Consider the following 20,711-nt stretch of genomic DNA (forward strand, 5'->3'; position numbering starts at 1 on the left):
TGAGTTTGTATTCAAGTAGTAATGAGCAAAATCACTACATGTCTTTTCTTGTGTGTACATACCAGACCCACCTCTGTAAAAGGGTGTATGCTTTATGCTCATTCATGGTTCATCCACTCCGGTGATTCCATTTACAGCTGATTAGACCAGGGGTGTCCAAACTTTTTTTCACTGAGGGCCACATTCAGAAAAATATACCTAGGGCTGGGCCTCTCAATCGAGATGAGATATGTTGCCTCATAAGTTAAGTCACAAGTAAATCAATCAAATATAGGTAAATTTGCCTGATTCTTGAATATGCTTTAAGAAGAAAAAAAAAACATCCTACATCACAGCTTTCCATAGGGTTTCATTTATTTAATTACAAAAAGTGTTGGCAGCTAATCCCTTAAAACAGTAGCTTCAGATTGCTTATAATAAGGGGAAATGTGAAGGTTTTATTTCAAGCTTGTTATGCAAATACGTTTTTTTTTTTATCAACTAAGATTAAAAGAAAATTGCAAATGTATCAACTAAGAAGTTTTCAACTTCAATTGACTGAATTTATTTGAAAAGTGGGTTTATTAAAACATGAAAACTACTGTGCAAATATATGTTTACATACAGTATATATTTAAGAAGTACAATTTAAGAAAAGCACAAGTTTCAGGTTGGGGCCATATTCCATTCTACTTTTTGAATTTGCTGAGGGCCAATTTAAAATGGACAACGGGCCGCATTTGGCCCCCGGGCGGTAGTTCGGACACCCTGGATTGGACCCTGTGAGAAAAAAAAACAGATGTTACACAATAACACAAGTACAAACAAGAATGCAGATTGAGAAAAGGCCTGTGTGTAATGTTCAAATGAACCGTACCTAAAAACTATTATTTAGTTAAAATTCCTTATCTGTTAAAAAATGTAATTAGCAGTATCACAGCATTAAAGTACTGCTGATTACTTTCCATTACTTTGAATCTATACACTCACTATCAAATATGTAATGAGAAAATAGATATCAATAAGATGGCTTTTAGTAAAGTGTTTTGTGTAAGACAACAGAACAATGTGACCTTAGAGTTGATTAAATCCAATGTAACATTTATATTTTAGGGCCAAATTAAGCCGAACATCCTCAATATTCCTTAAATATGGTTACATATGTGGGGTTTTTTTTTTAATTGGTCAACATTTCCTAATTTAATAACTCATTTTATGGGGGCGTTTTGCCTTGTGTTGAAGGGCTGCAAACAGACTCCAATAACTATTACAAATACAGGAAAAAAGTTGCCATTTGTCAGAAAAATGTAGTAAAAAAAAACAATATTACTCTCTGAAAATGTAGTGAAGTAGAAAGTTGCATGAAAACCAGAGACAAGAAAAGTACTCAGATCTTGTACTTGAGTAAAAGTACAAGTACTAGAGTGTAATAATACTCTGTTACAAGTAGAATTCATTTTGCATTCAAAATGTTACAACAGCATTTAGCGACAGTAAAAGTAGTCATTGTTTGATTGGTCCATTTCAGAATAATATCTCTGATATGTTTTATAAGTATTGATCATTAAAGTGTTCTCAGAGCTGGTAAAGGTGCAGCTAGTTTGAATGGCTTTGTATACTGCAGGGTAGCTGCTGAGTTTACTCCAGGTGAACTACAGTCTGATTTAAGGGCTGATTATATTTACCATCATTAATCCAAAACTGTAAAGTAATTTAAAAGATTAAATAAATGTAGTGGAGTAAAAGTACACCATTTACCTCTGAATTGTAGTGGAGTAAAAGAACAAAGTAGCAAAGTAAATCAAGTACACGTATTTCAAATGTTTTTTGAAGTACTTGAATAAATGTAACTTCCTACCTCTGATGAAAACAAGTACAAAATGTGTACATTACTTTTAATTCACAGTTAAATTATACTGTATATATACTGTATACAGTGTAGGCAACGATGCCTTGCTCAGAGGTACCTCGGTAGCAGTTGGTCTTTCGGGGACTTTAACTGGTGACCTTCCGGTTACCAAGCCAATTCCCTACGGACTCCACCCAGACATGATGAACTGTAATCTTACTGATTAATATTCTGATCCTGATGTAAAGAAATAATCTCCAACTCAAGTCCAGTGCCATTTGTTTATTAATTTCACTCCATTCTCTTAAATCAGATGAAAGAATACTAAGATGATAATACAGTTAGTTTGTGAACAGATCCTCCCACAGCCAGCAGACACTCGCTGACCTCTTTATTTACACAGGAGCAGAAAGGTCTTATATTTGTACTGGGGGGGGGGGGGGGGGGGGGGGGGACAATCATTCAAAGAGTTAAAGAATCAGATCTTTACAGCCGGGACAAATCCAGCGTCAGAGAGTGGATGGAGAAACAGTATGGGGACATGTAGGGTGGCGGGGGGCCCGCACAGCAGAAACATGACTCGGGCTGATGGATGTGAGGAGAGGAGAGGGGGGGGGGGGACATTAGGGGTTGGCCAGTTCATCTGATGTCACAGAGGAAGGCAGGCTGTCCAAAGCTCCCATCTCTGCAACACACAACAACATAAGAACATTACAAGAGACATAAGAGGGTCCACCAATCACAATCCTCATCATGTACTCACAAACCGGCCATAGCTACCAAATATCTACCTGACCATGGTGCAGTTACTTAAACACTTAAGTGTGCTTTTGACAGTCAGTGTTACTGCTCTGATTTTTAAATGACCACCTCTTTCCATTTCCACTTGTTTACATCATTTCTACGATGTAATGCCGAACGATGACAAACTAAGTGTGTTCTTGCTGTGACTATGGTTCATTTTGGTATTATTCTTTTGTCCCATTCTCCGTCTACTCAGCTTAGCGGTGGTGACATGAAGTCAGGTGACGTTTGTAGTTTGTTCATAGCCTAAAGTAAGCTTTTACCTTCTAGCCATTGCATTTAAAAAATCCTAAAAGTGATATTAAGAGCATATCAAGAATATTCTATTGATAAAAATGTTTAAGTAGCATAACTGTTTGCTTGCCACCAAGATTATTTTCTGCAATATTCCAAAATCCAATGGAAATGTCCCATTGCCTGTTTGTCAAGGGAGCCCTTGGGATTCCTACTTCTGGGTCGTCCAACAAAAACACGTCATCAGATTGCTTATACTGTAATAAGGGGCAATATGAAGGGTGAATTTCAAGTTTGTTATGCATATAAGTTATTGGGCTTCTTTTTGTAAACTTAGATTTGTTAGAAAATATTTTCAATTTTAATTTGACTGAATTTATTTGAAATTTGGCTTATTAACACATGATGCTTTGTCATGTTTTTACATCTATAATCAAGAAGTACAATATAAGAAAAGCACACAGGTGTTTTAGGTGTGGGGCATATTCCATTATTGTTTTTGAATTTACTGAGGGACAATTCAAAATGGACAATGGGCCGCAGTTTGGACACCCCTGGTGTACCTGATGTGGTAGTGGAGGTAGTGTGGTGAAGTTAATAATGAAGACATTTTCCATTCATCATTCCGTAGCATAAACCTCACTTTGAGGAATGTTAAAACAGAAAGCATGAGCATACCTTTAAGTTTAAGGTATGACAGGAAGTCGAAGACAGTGTGGATGATGTCTCCATCTGCTATTCTCAGGCCACCTGTGGAGGCAGAGCAACAAAGAGCAGTTTGACAGGAGCTCTGCTAACAACAACCTCTCACAATCAATATCTTAAGATAGTCAACCAAGACATCTAAATACAAAGAAGGGGCTAAAATGATTCAACATTAGAAAGTGACCCAGAAAATGATTCAACATTAATTAGCCTGCTAGGGAGGGAACTACATTTTAAGCAGAATGACACATTAAGGCTTATTCAAATGGTCTAAGGTATAAAGTATAAGGTTTAAACTAAATCTGAGTTTTGCTATTCACATTCATTCATATTCACATGTATCCGTCTGTTTCGGACAGACGGATACAAAGAGACACGCACAGACATATACACAGACACATAGAAAGACAGACACACACAGATAGACACACTCTCAAACAGAAACACACACACACAAACACATGCGCGCACACACACAAACACCTGTTCTGTAGTCCTCCTCCATGTCCCTCTTCCCAGCGAGCCCCGCCTTGTCTCCAAGCGTCCTGTGTCCATCGATCCCATCTGAACAGGGAGGAGGGATCACAGTCACACACCATAACATGTCAGAGGAGTAACCTGCAGTTCAACTTGATTAAAGTATTACAGCTACTTGGATACATTTCCTAAATATCCAACAGTTTGAAAAGCATCATACTTTAGACACACATACACAAATGGCACCACTCTGCCTAGATTTCATAAGAAGATCTCAAGGGCATTGTTGTACACTTGGTTATCAGCATGGTAATTGGCACTTGCAGGGCTTGGCTCATGGAATTGCCGTAAAACAGAAGAAATACAAAACATTTAACACACAAGGAAACGCATTTGGCGAATAAAACTTAAAATAAAAACTAAATATTGCAAAAGCAAAGACATGGTTCAGGGAGGACTCTCACCAATTTAGTACACAGCCCCAAAACGACTCATAGAAAAGCTATGTGCCTAACAAGACTTACATTTGCCAAAGCAACCACTTAGTCGTTACCGTTTAAGTATTTTCTATCCCAACACTGAGTACCACACATTTATTGAGACTGTCCCCAACTGGGCTATGTTTAGCCTAGCTTAGCACTAGCCTTGCCCTGTGAAAAACAAAACATATGCTACAAAGAAATGACCATTACCCGAATGTATCACCTTAGCTACCACCACAACAATAGAGTGGTGCAGGTTTGAGTCATAAAACTGCATTTTACAACTCTCGGTTCCCTCGTTACAAAGTCAACTGTTTTACTGGAATAAGGTCTGTGGTTAACACAAACTGAAGAGCTTCCTGCAAAATAACCCAATGATGACTGTCTGAAGCTATATATTTCATAAAGACTGCGGTTGCTAACAAATGACTAAATGACACTGCTAAACATCGTCACGCAGAACATTAGCAGCCGTTAGCTTAGCGGTTGTGACACTCAGCCATGCGACTTTGTTTAGAGACCAATGTTAGATGTTTACATTCTGAAATTGCATTTAATCGTCAAAATCCATAAAAGTGGTGTTAATATGTTGAGATTATCCAGCTGAATGAAAAGTATAGTGTTATAAACACGTGTTTGTGACATATATTATTTTTTGCAATATTTGTAAATCCAATGAAAAATCACATTGCTTTTTGTCGAGGGAGCCCTGGCTATGCTAACTGCCGGATTGGCCTACAAAAATACACCGTCCATGCACCCCTCTATACACCCTAAAGTAATTTGGGTTTTGATTACCACTGCACCTCAGGAGTGGGGGGGGCACAAGGCAAACAGCTTTTAGTAGCCCATGTTTGTGCCTCTTAGCATCAATTAAAATTATGAATGGGTTAGCGAACCCATTTTTAATCAAAAATATGAGGTTGCATCTTGGACTCGGTTGCAGTAGTTAAATGTCTTTTTCAACATGCAGCAAAAGGCTGCTGGTATTATATTAAAAAACTGATGTTAAACGCTCTGTTTTTTGCTTTTTCAGGAAAATAAATGCTTAAGTCAACCTAATTAAAAAACCTAACCGCGGTACAAGCTTGGGCTCACACAGTGTTTGCTGATGATTCTTTCATTCACCGGAACTGCAGAACCTTATCTGTGTTCTTAGACTGCAGCATTACTCACCAGTCATTTTAAGTATGTTATATTCATCACATTTTACTTTATATGACGAGTGGTCATGATGTGTGTTTCAAGAGAGCCATTAGGTGGCTTCCTCATTAGTTAAAGTAATGCTTGAGCGGCTCCCCCTCAGCCGTCTGCGTTTGTTGAACTTTAAGTCCAATTAAAATACATGACATTGAAGTGATCACAAGGAGGGAAAATCATTGGTTTTAATGGTTTTGTGTTTCAAGTATAAACTGCTTCTCCTGTCTTTCTGGACCCTCAAGTTTTGGTCTTTACTTTTACAACGATTCCTGCTTCAGGGAGTGTGGGGACAACTTCTCGAGGAGCTGTTTTTTCGGAGAGAAGGGCTCTTGAATTTCACTGTAGAGCCTTTTGAGACATGGCAACAGTTTGTCCCACTAGGCTGCTCTCTGCCTTACATAACATTCACTCTCAGGACATCAACATGTATGTGTTTGCTTACAGAGCAGAGAGAAATGCCAATGTTTGGATGCGTAAGCACAAAAAAGCAGCGGGATGAAAGATGCCGCCCCCCCCCCCCCCCCCCCCCCCGATGTGGGACAAAAGCAGCTAAGAGATGCGGGATGTTTGCACAGAGCAATTCGCAGCCTGACACCAAGGCCCTGCAGCGGCCGTACGTTTCTATCTTACATTGAGCGACCAGCTCCTCTCTGCCTCTGGCACTGGGAGAATCCTTTATCTGAATTAGGTGATCAATACGACCTGAAACACAGGATGAGGCAGGAGCAACCTTTACCTGGGCTTCACACACACGCACACAGACTCATCTGGATACCCATTGTTGACGGTAATGAGGCTGTCTTTAAATGATGCTTAATGAGCGGATAGTGGAGACAGTGGACAAAGAAACAGAACAGCAGCTATTCACACAATATGAGCTTCACCTTTCCTGTTCTAAGTCTCGTTACAAAAGCAACATTTTCTAACAATACAGGTGAGCTCAGGGGCCAGGAGAAAACTCAGAAAGCGTTTCACAGAGATTATTATTATCCTCTCTGTTTATTTAATGCCATTATGAACCCACCTTTGGTTAAATATCAACTTAGTTAGTAAACTAAAGTTCGGGAGTAAGGCCACACCTCAACCAGACCTCTTATTACCTGCTAAAAAATCCTGCCTTCATAGTCTTCAAATTCACGACCCTTTCCTTTTTCATTGATCCATTCTTTTTACCCACATCATTAAATCTCTCCCTTTGACCATTTATCCTTCCCTTACTTCATCCAATTTTCCCTTCATCTATTCATGTGTCCGTTCCAATTCTACCCTACCTCCCTTCATCCTCTCTTCCTGTCTCCCCTTGTCTCTTCCTATTTAATCTGGTGCATATTTGTCGTCTGATTCTAGTTACGGTCTGGGGACTATTCAGATCAAGCAGATACAATCTTAAGACAGAACCCCCACCCTAAGTCTCCCCCGGTCTTGACTTCTGCCTCTAAGGTTCACCAACATGACCAGCCTGACAGACGGCATCCATCCTTCACCCCTTCTCCTTACATTCGATATCTCCTGTAATTAAATGTTTAACTGACACAGTGTCTTGGCGTGGTCCTTGCTCATGAAATGTAGGTTTAAACTAATAGAGAGTGTCATTAAATCCTCCTGGGCGTTCTTGCTTACTTTGATCGTGACTCTGCAAAAGGCAATATTGCCAAATAACAACTTGCCTTAATATCTGGTGGCTGGCTTACAGCTTCTAAAGCCTCATTATTTTATTGTTATAATTGTCTTTAAAGAGAGCATTGCTTCTGGCTGTTCTTTTCTCTCCCTTCTCATTTGTGGTATTGTATTATGATTCAACCCCTGTACATGACATGTTTTAAGACTTGAAATATAAACATTTACTTTTTAATATATTTCAGAAGTTATTCATCCTACATTTTGCCCTCCTGCTTCAACTTACTTGATTTTCTTGTGTGTGTATAATAAGGATTGGATTTCAATTCATGTGACCCTTTGTTTTTGAATAAATGTAAACTCATCAAGACAAACCAGATGCCGTGCGAGCGCACAGAGGCAGAATGATGCACAGATAGATGGAGCATGGAGTAAGGGATGGGGGGTGACAAACATTTTAAATGTTAACAGATCATTTAGTACTAAGCCAGGACAGAAGTGTTAATCACAATGTATGGATGTATTGAGGAAATGTAAAATAATTGGATCTAATATTAACTAAAACTATTGCTACATTTAGTTAATAATTCAATAAAGAACGAAATATTGACAGAGAAATAATTTGGACATGTTGGAAGCTGAGCGGATTGCTGTGAGAGCACACAAGTGTGTGTGTGTGTGTGTGTGTGTGTGTGTGTGTGTGTGTGTGTGTGTGTGTGTGTGTGTGTGTGTGTGTGTGTGTGTGTGTGTGTGTGTGTGTGTGTGTGTCTGTGTGTGTGTGTGTGTGTCTGTGTGTGTGTGTGTGTGTGTGCTGTTGGTACTTACGGGGACCTAACAGGTAGCCGGCACTGTTCAGTGTCCAGCCACGCTTCTCCTTCGCCTGCAGGGTCCACAAACTTGATCAGAGTGTCATCGAAATATCAAAGTACCACAGTATGGGAGTAATGTGTTTCAAGTAAAAGTCCTGCATTCAAAATGTTACTCAAGTAAAAGTAAAAAAGTATAGGCATCAAAATCTACTTAAATTAGCGACAGGATAACATTTTTTATAGTTGGTCAACATTTCCTAATTTAATAGTTGTAGTTCTTTTTATTTGGGGTTTTGCCTTGTGTTGACGGGCTGCGAACAGACTCCACTTATCAATTACAAATAAAGGAAAAAAGTTGCCATTTGTCGACAATATTACTCTCTGAAAATGTAGTGAAGTAGAAAGTTGCATGAAAACCAGAGATTGGAGAAGTTATCAGATCTTGTTCTTGAGTAAAAGTAGAAGTAAAGTGCAGGGATACTCTGTCACAGTAAAAGTCCTGCATTCAAAATGTTCCTCCAGTAAAAGTAGAAAGTACTCTCATCTAAATGTACTTAAAGTAGCGACAGTAAAAGCAGTCATTGTTTGATTGGTCCATTTCAGAATAATATCTCTGATATGTTTTATAATTATTGATCATTAAAGTGTTCTCAGAGCTGGTAAAGGTGCAGCTAGTTTGAATGGCTTTGTATACTGCAGGGTAGCTGCTGAGTTTACTCCAGGTGGAACTCCGGTATATACTTTTATATTTAATCTGCTTTCATTGTCCGAATATTGTGTGGAAATCAAGCATATTTGACTTTTGTGGACAACAGTCCAACACCTATATAACTAGCACACACAGTAATGTTTTCAAGTGCTAATAAACACACATTTTAACACTATTGACAGAAATACATAAGCATTGCAGCTCTACTGTCAAATTATTGACAGCAGTGTATTTATATCCTGTCATTACCTGTTGTCAAATTGGTCATTAGAAATTGCAAATGCAAATGTTATTCTGAATATTATACTTATTCCTATAAATATGTGTATTCTAAATCTTAATATGCTTTTTACTTTAACTTCTTAATTTTATAAAATATATTTTATTTGTATTGCACATTCTTATTTTTCCTGAATTCTTATATTTATATAATTATTTTTATTACATTGTATTTTATATTTTCATTGCACATTTTTACTTAAACTCTTTTGCTTGTACAAACATATGAATTATATGTTATGTTCACATTAACTTCTTGTGCTCATATACATATCTTTCATGCATTCTATTTAATGTACATCCTAACTTTTATTCTTTATATCTTTATTTAATCACATTTTTTATATGCATAATCTTACTTAATTGTATCCGTTATTTTGTCGGGTTTTTTTTCCTTCTCAAAAGGATCAACTGCACAAAACTTGGGATAAATGAAGTATTCTGACTCGAAATAATCATCTTATTTGACATGATATATACAGTTGTTTTTATATTTAATTATAATGTTGTGTGTATTTGTCTTGTTTAAATTGTAATTGCACATTTTATTTGTGTATCTCTGAATATTTTGGCACTTGCACTAAAATAAAATCTGAACATCTTACCGCGATGACCAACCCGATGGTCTCAGACAGAGCTGCGCAGAAGATGAGCGACACACAGAAAATCCCAAAGCACCTCTGCATCTGAAGAGAAGAAAACAACATCAACACCAACAGAAAAGTATTAGGAACAAATTCTACTGAATCTAACCATCATCCGTAAACTTTCTCCATCATTTAGTGGACAGAAGTCAACTTTCCCGTAGTACAGAAAGAGGAAACAGAGCAGTCACTCACCTTTAGACCGACCTGTGGACTGTGGGGCTGCTGCTTGAGTAGTTGTGTGTAACTCTCAGTGGTTCGGAGGATCTGAGGACTCCCTCCAGTTTTTATGTCCTCCACCCGGACCCCGCTGCTGGGAGCTGGCGTCAGCAAACCAACCCCCCCACCCCCTCCACCTCACCCCTCCCTATCGCTCGTACGATGGCCGGTCACGCGCGCAACGCATAATGGAATTCAATGATATCATATAATGCCTGCCATCAACACATCTTTCTATGTCGCCCTTGGAGACGTGGGATTACATTTAAAAAGCGAAAAAATATGTCTGTTCTAATGTTCCATCCTAATCTGATATGCGAGTTAAACAAGCAGATTCATACAGCATGTTCCTGTCAGTATCATCTCACATATTATGGGTTGTCTTTGTTTTTTTATATGCCTTTCTTTATGGCTTGCTTGCTGATTTTGTCGACCATTTTGTAAATAGACCAGATTGTAATTAACCCAAGTTACACCCTGTCCAAAGTGCTCCTGACCACAGCCCTAAAATCAAGTTTGAGGGTTTATTTTGCATGCCTCAAGATACAAATGAACTAAAATAAAAAAAATTAAAAAACAGGCACGTATCTGTTCCCCATATTCAGTGTTTCTGTTTTCAGAATTTGGTCCCGGAACCCAAAGGTTCTTGCCATTGACGGAGCAGAAGGAGTCCTTGAAACCTTGAAACCTTGAAACCTTGTGAGCCCGGTTAAAGGTTCAGACAGTAATACTGACTCTGCAGGTCCATGCTTCAGCAACACAGAGAGAGTCAAAGCCATTAAAGGGCCTAAAGCTGCGTCTGACATAACAAACTCTTTTTTACCATAGTCATTAATAAGGACAATAGCATTTTTTTTTTCCCTAGACATAAACAGTGAATAATCTGCATGTATATTGAGGTCCACCTAGTTAAAATGATGCAGTGCCTCCCCCTTCCTGAAGGCTCTAATGTTGAGTTTGTGTAGATATATTGTAGAATCATTTCAGAGGTTGCAGTTTGTCGTGCTGGTAAGTATTATTTTTGTTATAGTGACAGCTGTTTCAGTGTCCACCCTAGCAAGGGGGAGACCATAATAAGAAAAAGAATGAATATGTTTGCCAGCCCTGCAGCAAGAGCTGTACAGATGGATCAGCAGATAACAGACTGCTCTTACAGTGACAAAATAAGCACAGTGGGATTTGATACCATATGTGGATGCCTTTTTACCATCCTTTCTTGATTTTGTTTTCGAGTGCAGATTTCAGAATATTGCAGAAAATAAGATCTGTGGCAAACACACGTTTGTGATGACATATTTCGCGTCAGAAAACAAAACTTAGACATCTTGTAAACTTGTATTAATGACAGACATTACATGATTCTCACCACAAACTCATTTAAAAAAGCGTTGCCTTTGAGAGGAGTGAGCTAAAATCGTGACTCATTTTGATTTGGAAATCATTCCTGCACAACTCGCAACTGCACAATTGCTACGTTTCCCTTAAAAGATCCTCTTAGTACACCTTCTGCCACTGGTTTATGGTAACATGACTAATGTATAGACTTAATTCTTCTTCAAAAAAAAAAGGTGGAAACAGCCTGATGGAGGGAGAGATGAGGTTGATGAAGAGTTTTAAATGTTTGTTTCATTTGCAGTAGGGGAAATGTAAAATATGATTAGTGTTCATCTACACAGTGTAACACGGGAAACCATAAATGTGTCTGTGATGTTTTAAAACACCACAATTCCAAATACTTGTACATGGGTACACAGCCCCTGTCACTGCTGTCCGTGCAGATTGTCCTCTGATTTAGGATGATTTGATGCACCCTTTATATTTGCAGTGTAAGTGAAACCTGCAACAGCTTTCTCTTTCCATAACAGGACAGAAAATAATCATCATCATGATTACATTGTGGCACATGCTGCAGATGAAAATGAAACAATGTGTCATGAAGCTGTACAATTCCCTGGACACCCCGCTGGGAGCCAGTCTGGCCATTATACTAATAATCAATACTGAAAAACACTCGGTTACTTGGCTCCTCAGGCACTTCTCTGCAAATCCAACACATTACACATCCTAACACACAATTAAAAGCTCTTGAGATGAGGTGAATCTCATGGTTTAGTATTGGTGGAAAGGGGAATGTGTGTACAGTGATCTTTAATTTGAGCAGCTTAAATAGTTTTTGGTGTGTAAAAGATTTACACCATGCTAACTGTTCTTTTTAACATCCAGATCCGTATCAAAGCTTACTTCAATCTGATCATTTACAAGATGATAAATAGAACTCCCGACCCTGACAAAAAAATGATGTCACTGATACATCTTTTTGTACAGCAGCACATACAACAAATAAGATAAAAAGTGTTCGCCTCTGTATCTTCAGTCTGCAACAGCCAGTCAGTCTGCCTATAAAATAGACTATACAATGCTGGAATGAGATACAAATAACCTAACGTTAACTCTGGAATAGTTGGTACATTCCTATCTGAACTTGTCTCCTTTAGGTCAATGGTACTCAACTGGTCAAGCCCCAGGACCCACTTCTTCTTTCGTCAATAAATCACGACCCAAAGTTTTTTTGAACCACTGCAGTAATATATATATATATATACAGTGGTATGCAAAAGTTTGGGCACCCCTTAGGAAAACCACTGCATCAGTTTGTCACTTGCTGAGCTTTTGAAGCAGCAACTTCATTTTAACATATGTTATACCTTATGGTAACAGAAACATCTCAGTAGTGAAATAACTTTTATTGGTCAAACAGAAACATGTTTATGTGCATTCAAACAAAAATAGGCATGTGCATAAATTTGGGCACCCCTAAGAAATAATTCCATTAATATTTAGTATTGCCTCCTTTTGCTGCAATAACGGCCTGTAGACGCCTCCTGTAGCCACAGACAAGTCCCTTAAGCCTGGCAGGTGGTATTTTGGCCCATTCTTCCACACAAAACGTCTCCAGTTCAGTCAGGTTTCTTGGCCTCCGTGCATGGACAGCCTTCTTCAAATAAATCCATACATTTTCAATGATGTTAAGGTCTGGGGACTGGGATGGCCATTCCAGAACATTGTACCTGTGCTTCTGCATGAATTCCTTGGTGGATTTTGATCGGTGCTTAGGATCATTGTCCTGCTGAAAAATCCAACCCCGGCGTAGCTTCAACTTTGTGACTGACTCTAGAACATTCTTGTCAAGAATCTCCTGGTACTGTAAGGAATTCATGTGGCCCTCAACTTTAACAAGTTTTCCAGTACCTGTGCTAGCCACACAGCCCCATAACATGATAGATCCTCCACCAAATTTTACAGTGGGCAACAAGTTCTTTTCATTGAATGCAGTGTGTTTTTTTCGCCATGCATACCTGTTCATGTTATGACCAAATAACTCAATCTTGGTCTCATCTGACCACAGTATTTTGTTCCAAAATGCTTCTGGCTTGTCCAGATGTGCTTTTGCATACCTCATGCGACTCTTCTTGTGATTAACACTCAGGAAAGGCTTTTTGCACATCACCCTTCCAATGAGCTCTTCCTGGTGCAAAGTACGCTGGATTGTGGAACGGTGAACAACTACACCATCAGCAGCCAGATGTTGTTGTAGTTCTCTGGAGGTGGTCTGTGGCTTCTCTGTGACCATTTTCACCATCCTTCGCGGTGGAACAAGCTCCCTATTGATACCAGGACAGCAGAAAGTCTTCTTTCTTTCAGACTGAAAACCTACCTGTTTCCACTGAACCTTGGCCAATAAACTTAGCAAAAAAAAGGGTAACCCTCTGGTAATGTGATGAGCACTTCTAGCTAAGACAGAAAGTGGTTTTGGATTTTCACAATAAAAGAGGATCATGTCCTAACAGTACTTAACATCCTTAGTTAAATTGAGACTAAGGCACCATACTACAAGGGTTTGGCTGTTTTGAAGCAAATGTACCTGCAAGTTTCTCGCTGTTCTTAGTTTGTGTCTTCATGGTTTATTGCACTCATTGTAAGTATCAGCTAAATTTATTGTAATACAAATAAGCTCCCACAGACCTTTATAAATCACTGTGCTGAATGACACGGCTATGTATCGTAGTGCTCTCCAAGTTGTACCAAAGGGATATCATGCTGAGTCACAACAGCCTTCAGTCATAGTAATATTGATTTGTTTTATTATTATCATTGTTATATGAATGTTATTAGAACCCAGTCAGGTGCCCAGAGGAACAAATACACACAAATTAAATTAATCCAAAATGTTAGTGAGGTGGAAAACATCTAAAATATATTGGATTTATTTTACATCTTCCCCGCGGTGGAGGTAATAAAGACTTGGTTATGGTTTAATATTCATGTGAAACATACAGCAGGGAGGCAGCAAGTCATTTCATGATGTTCACGCTGTGATAACGCACACTGACCTCACCCCACCTGAGGATTTACTGTTACTGACTGTAATGATGGCCAGTGGTACCAGACATGATGGGGGGCATTACCGAAGAGTCAGGGCACCAGATGATGATGGTGGAGCAGAGGCAAAGTGAGACACGATACGAAGAGAAATTGAAGGGAAAGTAACAAAAGAGGAGAAAGAACACAGACCAAGAGGAATGAAAGAGAACAAATAGAGGGCAGAGTGTATGAAAGAAAGCAGAGTGGCCGAAGAACAGGAAATCGGAAGAGGAGAATGAGTATATCACCCATATGCTCAATTATGTCCATCCTGGAGAATTCTTCATCTCACAATAAACGTCTTGTGCCAATACAGGAAGGACTTTCTTTTTGATGAAGAGATCTCCAAAGTTAGACATTGTAGCTAGGGTTGGAAAATGGGGTGTGTGTCTGACTTTAATACCGGAGACCACAATTATGTCAAATGAATTAACATTGACGTATGAAGTGTGACCTTTCTTAAGCATACTGACGTTGTTATCATCCAAAAATTGCCAAGTGGCACGAAGTGGAAAGTGTGTCTCTAAACTATGTGTGTAAAAGCCGGTACACAAACAGAGAATTAAGATCCACAAATCCAAGAAATGTCTGATGAAAAGTTGTAAATGTTAGCAAGATATTCAAATTCGCACATTGGTTTTCGTTTATCCATCCATCCCGTTTCTCCGAATCGGGTCGTGGAGGAAGCAGTTTCAGTAGAGGGCCCCAAACATCTCTTTCCCTTGTCACATCAACCAGCTCTGACTGAAGGATTCAAGGCGCACCCAAGCCAGCATAGAGATATAATCCCTCCACCTGGTCCTGGGTCTGTCCCTTAGTCTCCTCCCAGCTGGACATGCCTGGAACACCTCCCTAGGGAGGCACCCAAGTGGCATCCTTACCAGGTGCCGAAACCGACTCAGCTTGATCCTCTCAACGTGAAGAAGCAGTGGTTCTACTCCGAGTGTACTGCTTTTTGTTTATACAACTCTGGAAAAAATTAAGAGACCACTCCACATTTTTCTTGAATCTCAATCTCTACATGTATGGCAGCCATTCCAGATTCTGTTGAATTCCAACACAGGGAAATGTTCTCAGTAGTTTATAGAATACAATAAAATACAAAAGAAAAAAATCATGTAACTCAAACAGATATCTATTAATAGTAAAACCGGAGAAACTGATAATGCTGCAGTGGTCTCTTCATTTTTTTCGGAGCTGTATGTAAATTAATTGTAGTTTTCACAGATTCAAATTTGTTTTCGTGTTTGCAAAATAATCTTTTTTGTACATTTCCAAAAACGTTTTGTTTTTGTTTTTGTACAGATTATACATTTGCACACAGATTATTCATCTGTTCACACAAATAATATTGAGACAAATCTACCTCCATAAATTGTCCACCTGGCAAATACAAGTACAAAATGCACTGTTTAATCCTTTCCACCTCCTGAGGGGGAAATCTGTCCTCCAGCTGCTGAATGCTCCACTATATTCACCAGCTAGTCTCTAATGCTTTGTCTCAATTTGCGTACTTTTCAATTTTTACTGTATAAGTATGTCCCAATACCAAGCATGTCAAAATGCACTATAAGTACCCAGGTGGTACTGTCATAACAGTCAAAAGCTCTGGAACTCTTGAAACTTTACTTTAAATGACATCTTGACTACGTAAAGGAAGTTACCCAACCAGCCGCAGGTAGTCCTCCAGTCAAGACAGCACTATGCAAAGAAAAGTATACGTGTGTTTTTTTCTCCTTATTTAGGTAACATACCACTGTACCACTGTGACACTGTACCATGTTGAAGAGAAGAGTTTGCTCATTTAATAGGTTTAATTTAGCAGTTTTTAATTATTTGGTATTGCTAACGGTTGTTTCCAGCTAGCCAGCTAGCTTACAGCAGCAATCCTCACTTCTGGTGAGAGCAAAGCAACCAGATGCGATTGAAAACAAGAACAAACTAAATTCACACATTGCAAAGTGTTTACAGACACGACATGGCTTGCTTCCTGAAAACTGCTGCTGATGGAGAGCAGCTTGATGAGCTCTGGGAAGTCTTATCTGTCTCTGGTGGGATGAGAGTTGCCACGATGTCCAGGTGGTGACAATAAGAGTCAGGATCAGCTAATGTGTTCCTGCTAGCTGGCTCTTTTGCTATTCTGGTGCTGAGGAAATTCACGTAGCTGTTGCTGTGGTAGAGGTTGCTAAGGGAAGGAAATGTTTGTCATATAAATATAAGAAATATGCCAATTTTAGACTTCTGTAAATTGATTTAAAACAATTAGCACTGCTTTTATCTAATCTGTGCCTCTTGCCATTTATCTTTCTGTTGTTATTTCTCTGGCTTTGCCTCAGAAATATGACATCTCCGTTCTTTATCAAGCATTAGAAAACTCAGAGTTAAAGGTAATGTTATTAGCTAGAGTAATTATGATCATGCTTTTCATGAATTATGGTGAGAATAAAAAGAATGCATTGAGCTCTAGTGTTTATGGTCCGGTGAATCTCTAAGTGATCAAGCTACATCAAGTATATTCAGGTATAATATCAACTACACTGTTATGATTATTTGATTTCAGACACAATCCCATGGTTCACTGCCATTTGGCTGATGCTATGTGTAAGAAGTGAGTGTGTCCCGAGAAGCTTTTCTCGAAACCACTATAGGCACCAGCCCCTTCACTACAGGGGTGTCCAAACTACGGCCCGGGGGCCAAATGCGGCCCGCAGGCCATTTTGAATCGGCCCTCGGCAAATTCTAAAAGTATAATGGAATATGGCCCGCAAATTAAACTTTTGCTTGTCTTATATTGAACTTCTCAAATATATATGTTCAAATATATTAATGAGCCAAATTTTCAAATATATTCTGTCATTTAAAATGTAAAACATGTTCTAACAAATCTTAGTTGATATTGATATTGAATTGATCCTTCATATTTACTCTTATTATCAGCAATCTGAGGCTTCTGTTTTAAGGAATGAGCTGCCTACAAAATAAATGAAACCCTAAAGACGATGTAGGCTGTTTTTTTCTGAACGCGTATAACTTAACTTATGAGACAATACTCATCTCTATAAGTGGCCCAGCTCTCCGTATATTTTTCTGTATGTGGCCCTCGGTGGAAAAAATGTGGATACCCCTAACTTAGACTTTGCCCATCACATTCTGACCCCCATCTTCATTGACTTTCCACAAGAGCAATCAGAATTTGTCATACGTTTAAATTTATTAACTCTTTTCAGGCATCTTTAGGTGGTGATGATTGTGTCTACTGTGCCTCATCATTGCAGTGGAAGCAGCCCAGAGAGCAACATTTTAACATATTTAGGTCAAATAATTTCCTGATTAACAATGCGCTAAAATTGGTTGTGAAATCTAAAGGGTTCCCTTGGCAAACGGCAGAAGTAAAAAGCTAATGTTGGCTAAACAGACAACATCACGGTCGCATTGTTGCGCATCAACACTGCTATGCTAAAGGCGGCTAATGATAACGAGATGACGCTTAGTCGTCTCAATTAGCCATTTGTTGGGATCTGCTGTTTTTATGACACATGGAGGCTTCAAACATTCACAAGTGGGGTGTTTACTGACGTCTTTTATTACTGACGTACATTCCAAAATCAGTTGACTATGATGCAAGGTAACTGGAGGTACTGTAGATTAAATGCTAACTAATTTCAGGGTTTCAGGACTCATTCCTTCACCACTCTATATGATTCACTGATTTTGCTCTTTGGGCTGACGTGATTTTAGGATGCTGTATATCCTTCTGCCTGAAAATAGTTGTGGGGCTGCATGGATTCAGTTAGAATCGGTCCGAGTGTTGCGTTCATGCTCTGAACCTGATCATCCTGCTCTGCTTTGTCTCAGTCTTGTTCTCTTGCTGTCAATAAAGACCACTGTATAGGTCAGAATTGGGTTAGAGTGACAGTAATAAATAGATCTAGTACACTGTAAACTATTGACCTGTCTGGATCCATGTTTTAAATAAGGTTTGGTATTTTGATTTGATGCTTCCATAACTCTTGCATGGCCATGGGCTTTTAATATTACTAAACCAAAGATAAGAAAGAAGTCGGATACATTACTATATTTTATTCCAGGTTTTTTCAGTGACACTACAAACTTAGGCTTTTAAGTTGTGGGTATTTATCGGCATGTAGAAAATAAATTCACCTTTAGGTTCAGGAAAAAGGAAAAGGCTTTTTCCAACAAATTCCCTTTAACTAGTTTGTGAGAGTTTTGGGGATCATATGTGTGTGCTGTCCTCAGCTTCAAAGCAGAGCCAGCAGTGGAGCGGAACAGACCTCTGTTCTTTGAGAAGGAACAGAGGTCTTGCTGAGAAGAAGAGAAAAGGATGTCACCAGTGAGCTTTTTCAGCATCATTGACGGATCCAGGAAAAGGTATCTTTTCGTCCACAATAGGACAGCCTCAGCAGGACACAGAGACAAACAGCACGTCAGAGGTGTCATTTCATACTGCATTCCAATTTAACATTTTATTTAAAGGGAAATTACACTAGGGCACTGACTGACAGGTACGCTATAATTCTCTTTCGTAGGATTCTACATTTCTTGAATCTCGCCTGGTTCAAAACATAATGATTAATCATTGTAATCACTAACATAAGATTCATAAAAGCAAGAATTGTATCTGTGAGAGCTTACAAGGATAGGCTCTTGTCTCTGTTCAAGCTATCACCATCCAATATAAAAGTACCTGTAAAGGATTTGATACTAATTCACTTTTTTTATTCAGCATCTGAATTAACTTAAATACATTACATTTAAGGACATTTATGTTTACATATAGCCCAGAATAGACTACCCAGAATTATTAGTGACGCAAACTTTCGGAAGAAACAAAATACAGAGATACAGAAAGCTAATGTAATCTAACTTTTTGCCCTCATCCTGGAGGTTAGTTAACAATTACTAACTCACTCTTGTTGGAGATCTAAGTTCTTAGATCTCATTTCTAATTTATAAAGTACAATGTCATAATTACGGCTAGGGCTGATGGAAAACTACTAAATAAAACCCAATTTCTTCCATCTTCAAATCAAGTTGATATTGCCCATAAAATGTTTTTAAAAAAGATGCATACTGTAAGGCGCTTAGTGAAGGTCTACCCAGGTTATACATCTGCTAAATAGGAAACTAAACTTCAACCTCTTGCTTGCTCCTTGTGATTATTTTGCAGTGAATGATAAAGCCCTAATAGCTCTGGATCAATTATAGTCCTCGTGCTTCCCTGCTGGTCTGAAGAGGGGCTCTCTCGATCACTCACCTACACACATCATTAGCATTTAGAGAGGCTGGGATCATCTTGGGATCCACACCAATACACATACTTTAAATCCATCAGAGGTGTTATGAAGACTCTCACAGTCACACACAAAAGCAGGAATGGAAAAAACAGCAGAAATTTCCAATTCAAATTCTATTTCTGTTTTGATGACGGGCATGTATTACTGAGCACTTTTATCCTCAATGTGACATAGGGCCAGATCAGGTCAGCTTATTGTGTGACTTATAAATTCATCTTCTTTGTGCCCTGGAAACCAACTTCTCTCTCGTTCATTTCCTTATTATGGAAGTGCAGAGCCGGAACAAGAGAAGCAATTGTTATTTTTAAAGAAAGTATTTCTGTTACAGTAACAAGTCATCAACAGATATATTATCTACAAAAGAAAAGCAAGATGTTTCCCTCATTAGTGAATAGTTTGTTAATTTGACACATTGATTCACAAAGCTGTGATCAGAGCACGGGCCATCGCGCACAGCAGCGGTGATTTGGATGAGTACAGGAATTCCAGGTATGCACTCCGGAGAGCTATTAGCAGTGCGAAAAGACAATACAGGGACAAGGTGGAGTCGAACTACAAGGGCTCCAACGCCAGAAATATGTGGTCTGGACTAAAAACAATAACAGACTACAAAAGGACAACGACGGGTGCTGAGGATGTGTCTGCATCTCTCCCAGATGAACTGAACACATTTTATGCACGCTTTGAGAGGCCCCCGGCTGTGGAGGCACAAAAGGCCCAGGATCCCTGCTCACTGGTTTTAACCAGTGCAGATGTGTGTAGATCTCTGAAAAGGATCAACGCACACAGGGCTCCTGGACCTGATGGCATCCCTGGACGTGCTCTCAAGGTGTGTGCAGTTCAGCTGGCAGATGTGTTCACAGACATTTTCAATAGGTCACTGCTCCAGTCTGTAGTCCCCACATGTTTTAAAGAGTCCATCATTGTCCCTGTCCCCAAAAAGACAAAACCCATCTGCCTCAATGAC

The 20,711-nt window shown here is 39.0% G+C and overlaps 1 protein-coding gene across 2 annotated transcripts; it reads right to left on the reverse strand.

Moving 5' to 3' along the window:
* Positions 1-2,277: 2,277 nt before the first annotated feature.
* On the reverse strand, positions 2,278-10,061 carry gal (galanin/GMAP prepropeptide). Of its 2 annotated transcripts, XM_063912110.1 has the most exons (7): positions 9,984-10,034; positions 9,750-9,830; positions 8,173-8,227; positions 6,361-6,432; positions 4,055-4,135; positions 3,545-3,616; positions 2,278-2,513 (listed from the first exon to the last, which is right to left on the reverse strand). In XM_063912110.1, the coding sequence occupies exons 2-7, from the start codon at positions 9,828-9,830 to the stop codon at positions 2,452-2,454; spliced, it is 423 nt and encodes a 140-aa protein (XP_063768180.1). In that variant the 5' UTR covers positions 9,984-10,034; the 3' UTR covers positions 2,278-2,451. The 2 variants fall into 2 exon arrangements, with proteins under 2 accessions (XP_063768180.1, XP_063768176.1); XM_063912106.1 differs by lacking the exon at positions 6,361-6,432 and having other exon boundaries at positions 9,984-10,061.
* Positions 10,062-20,711: the final 10,650 nt, after the last annotated feature.

This window comes from Eleginops maclovinus, chromosome 2 (genome assembly GCF_036324505.1).
Source record: "Eleginops maclovinus isolate JMC-PN-2008 ecotype Puerto Natales chromosome 2, JC_Emac_rtc_rv5, whole genome shotgun sequence".
In the NCBI taxonomy this organism is placed as follows: domain Eukaryota; kingdom Metazoa; phylum Chordata; class Actinopteri; order Perciformes; family Eleginopidae; genus Eleginops; species Eleginops maclovinus.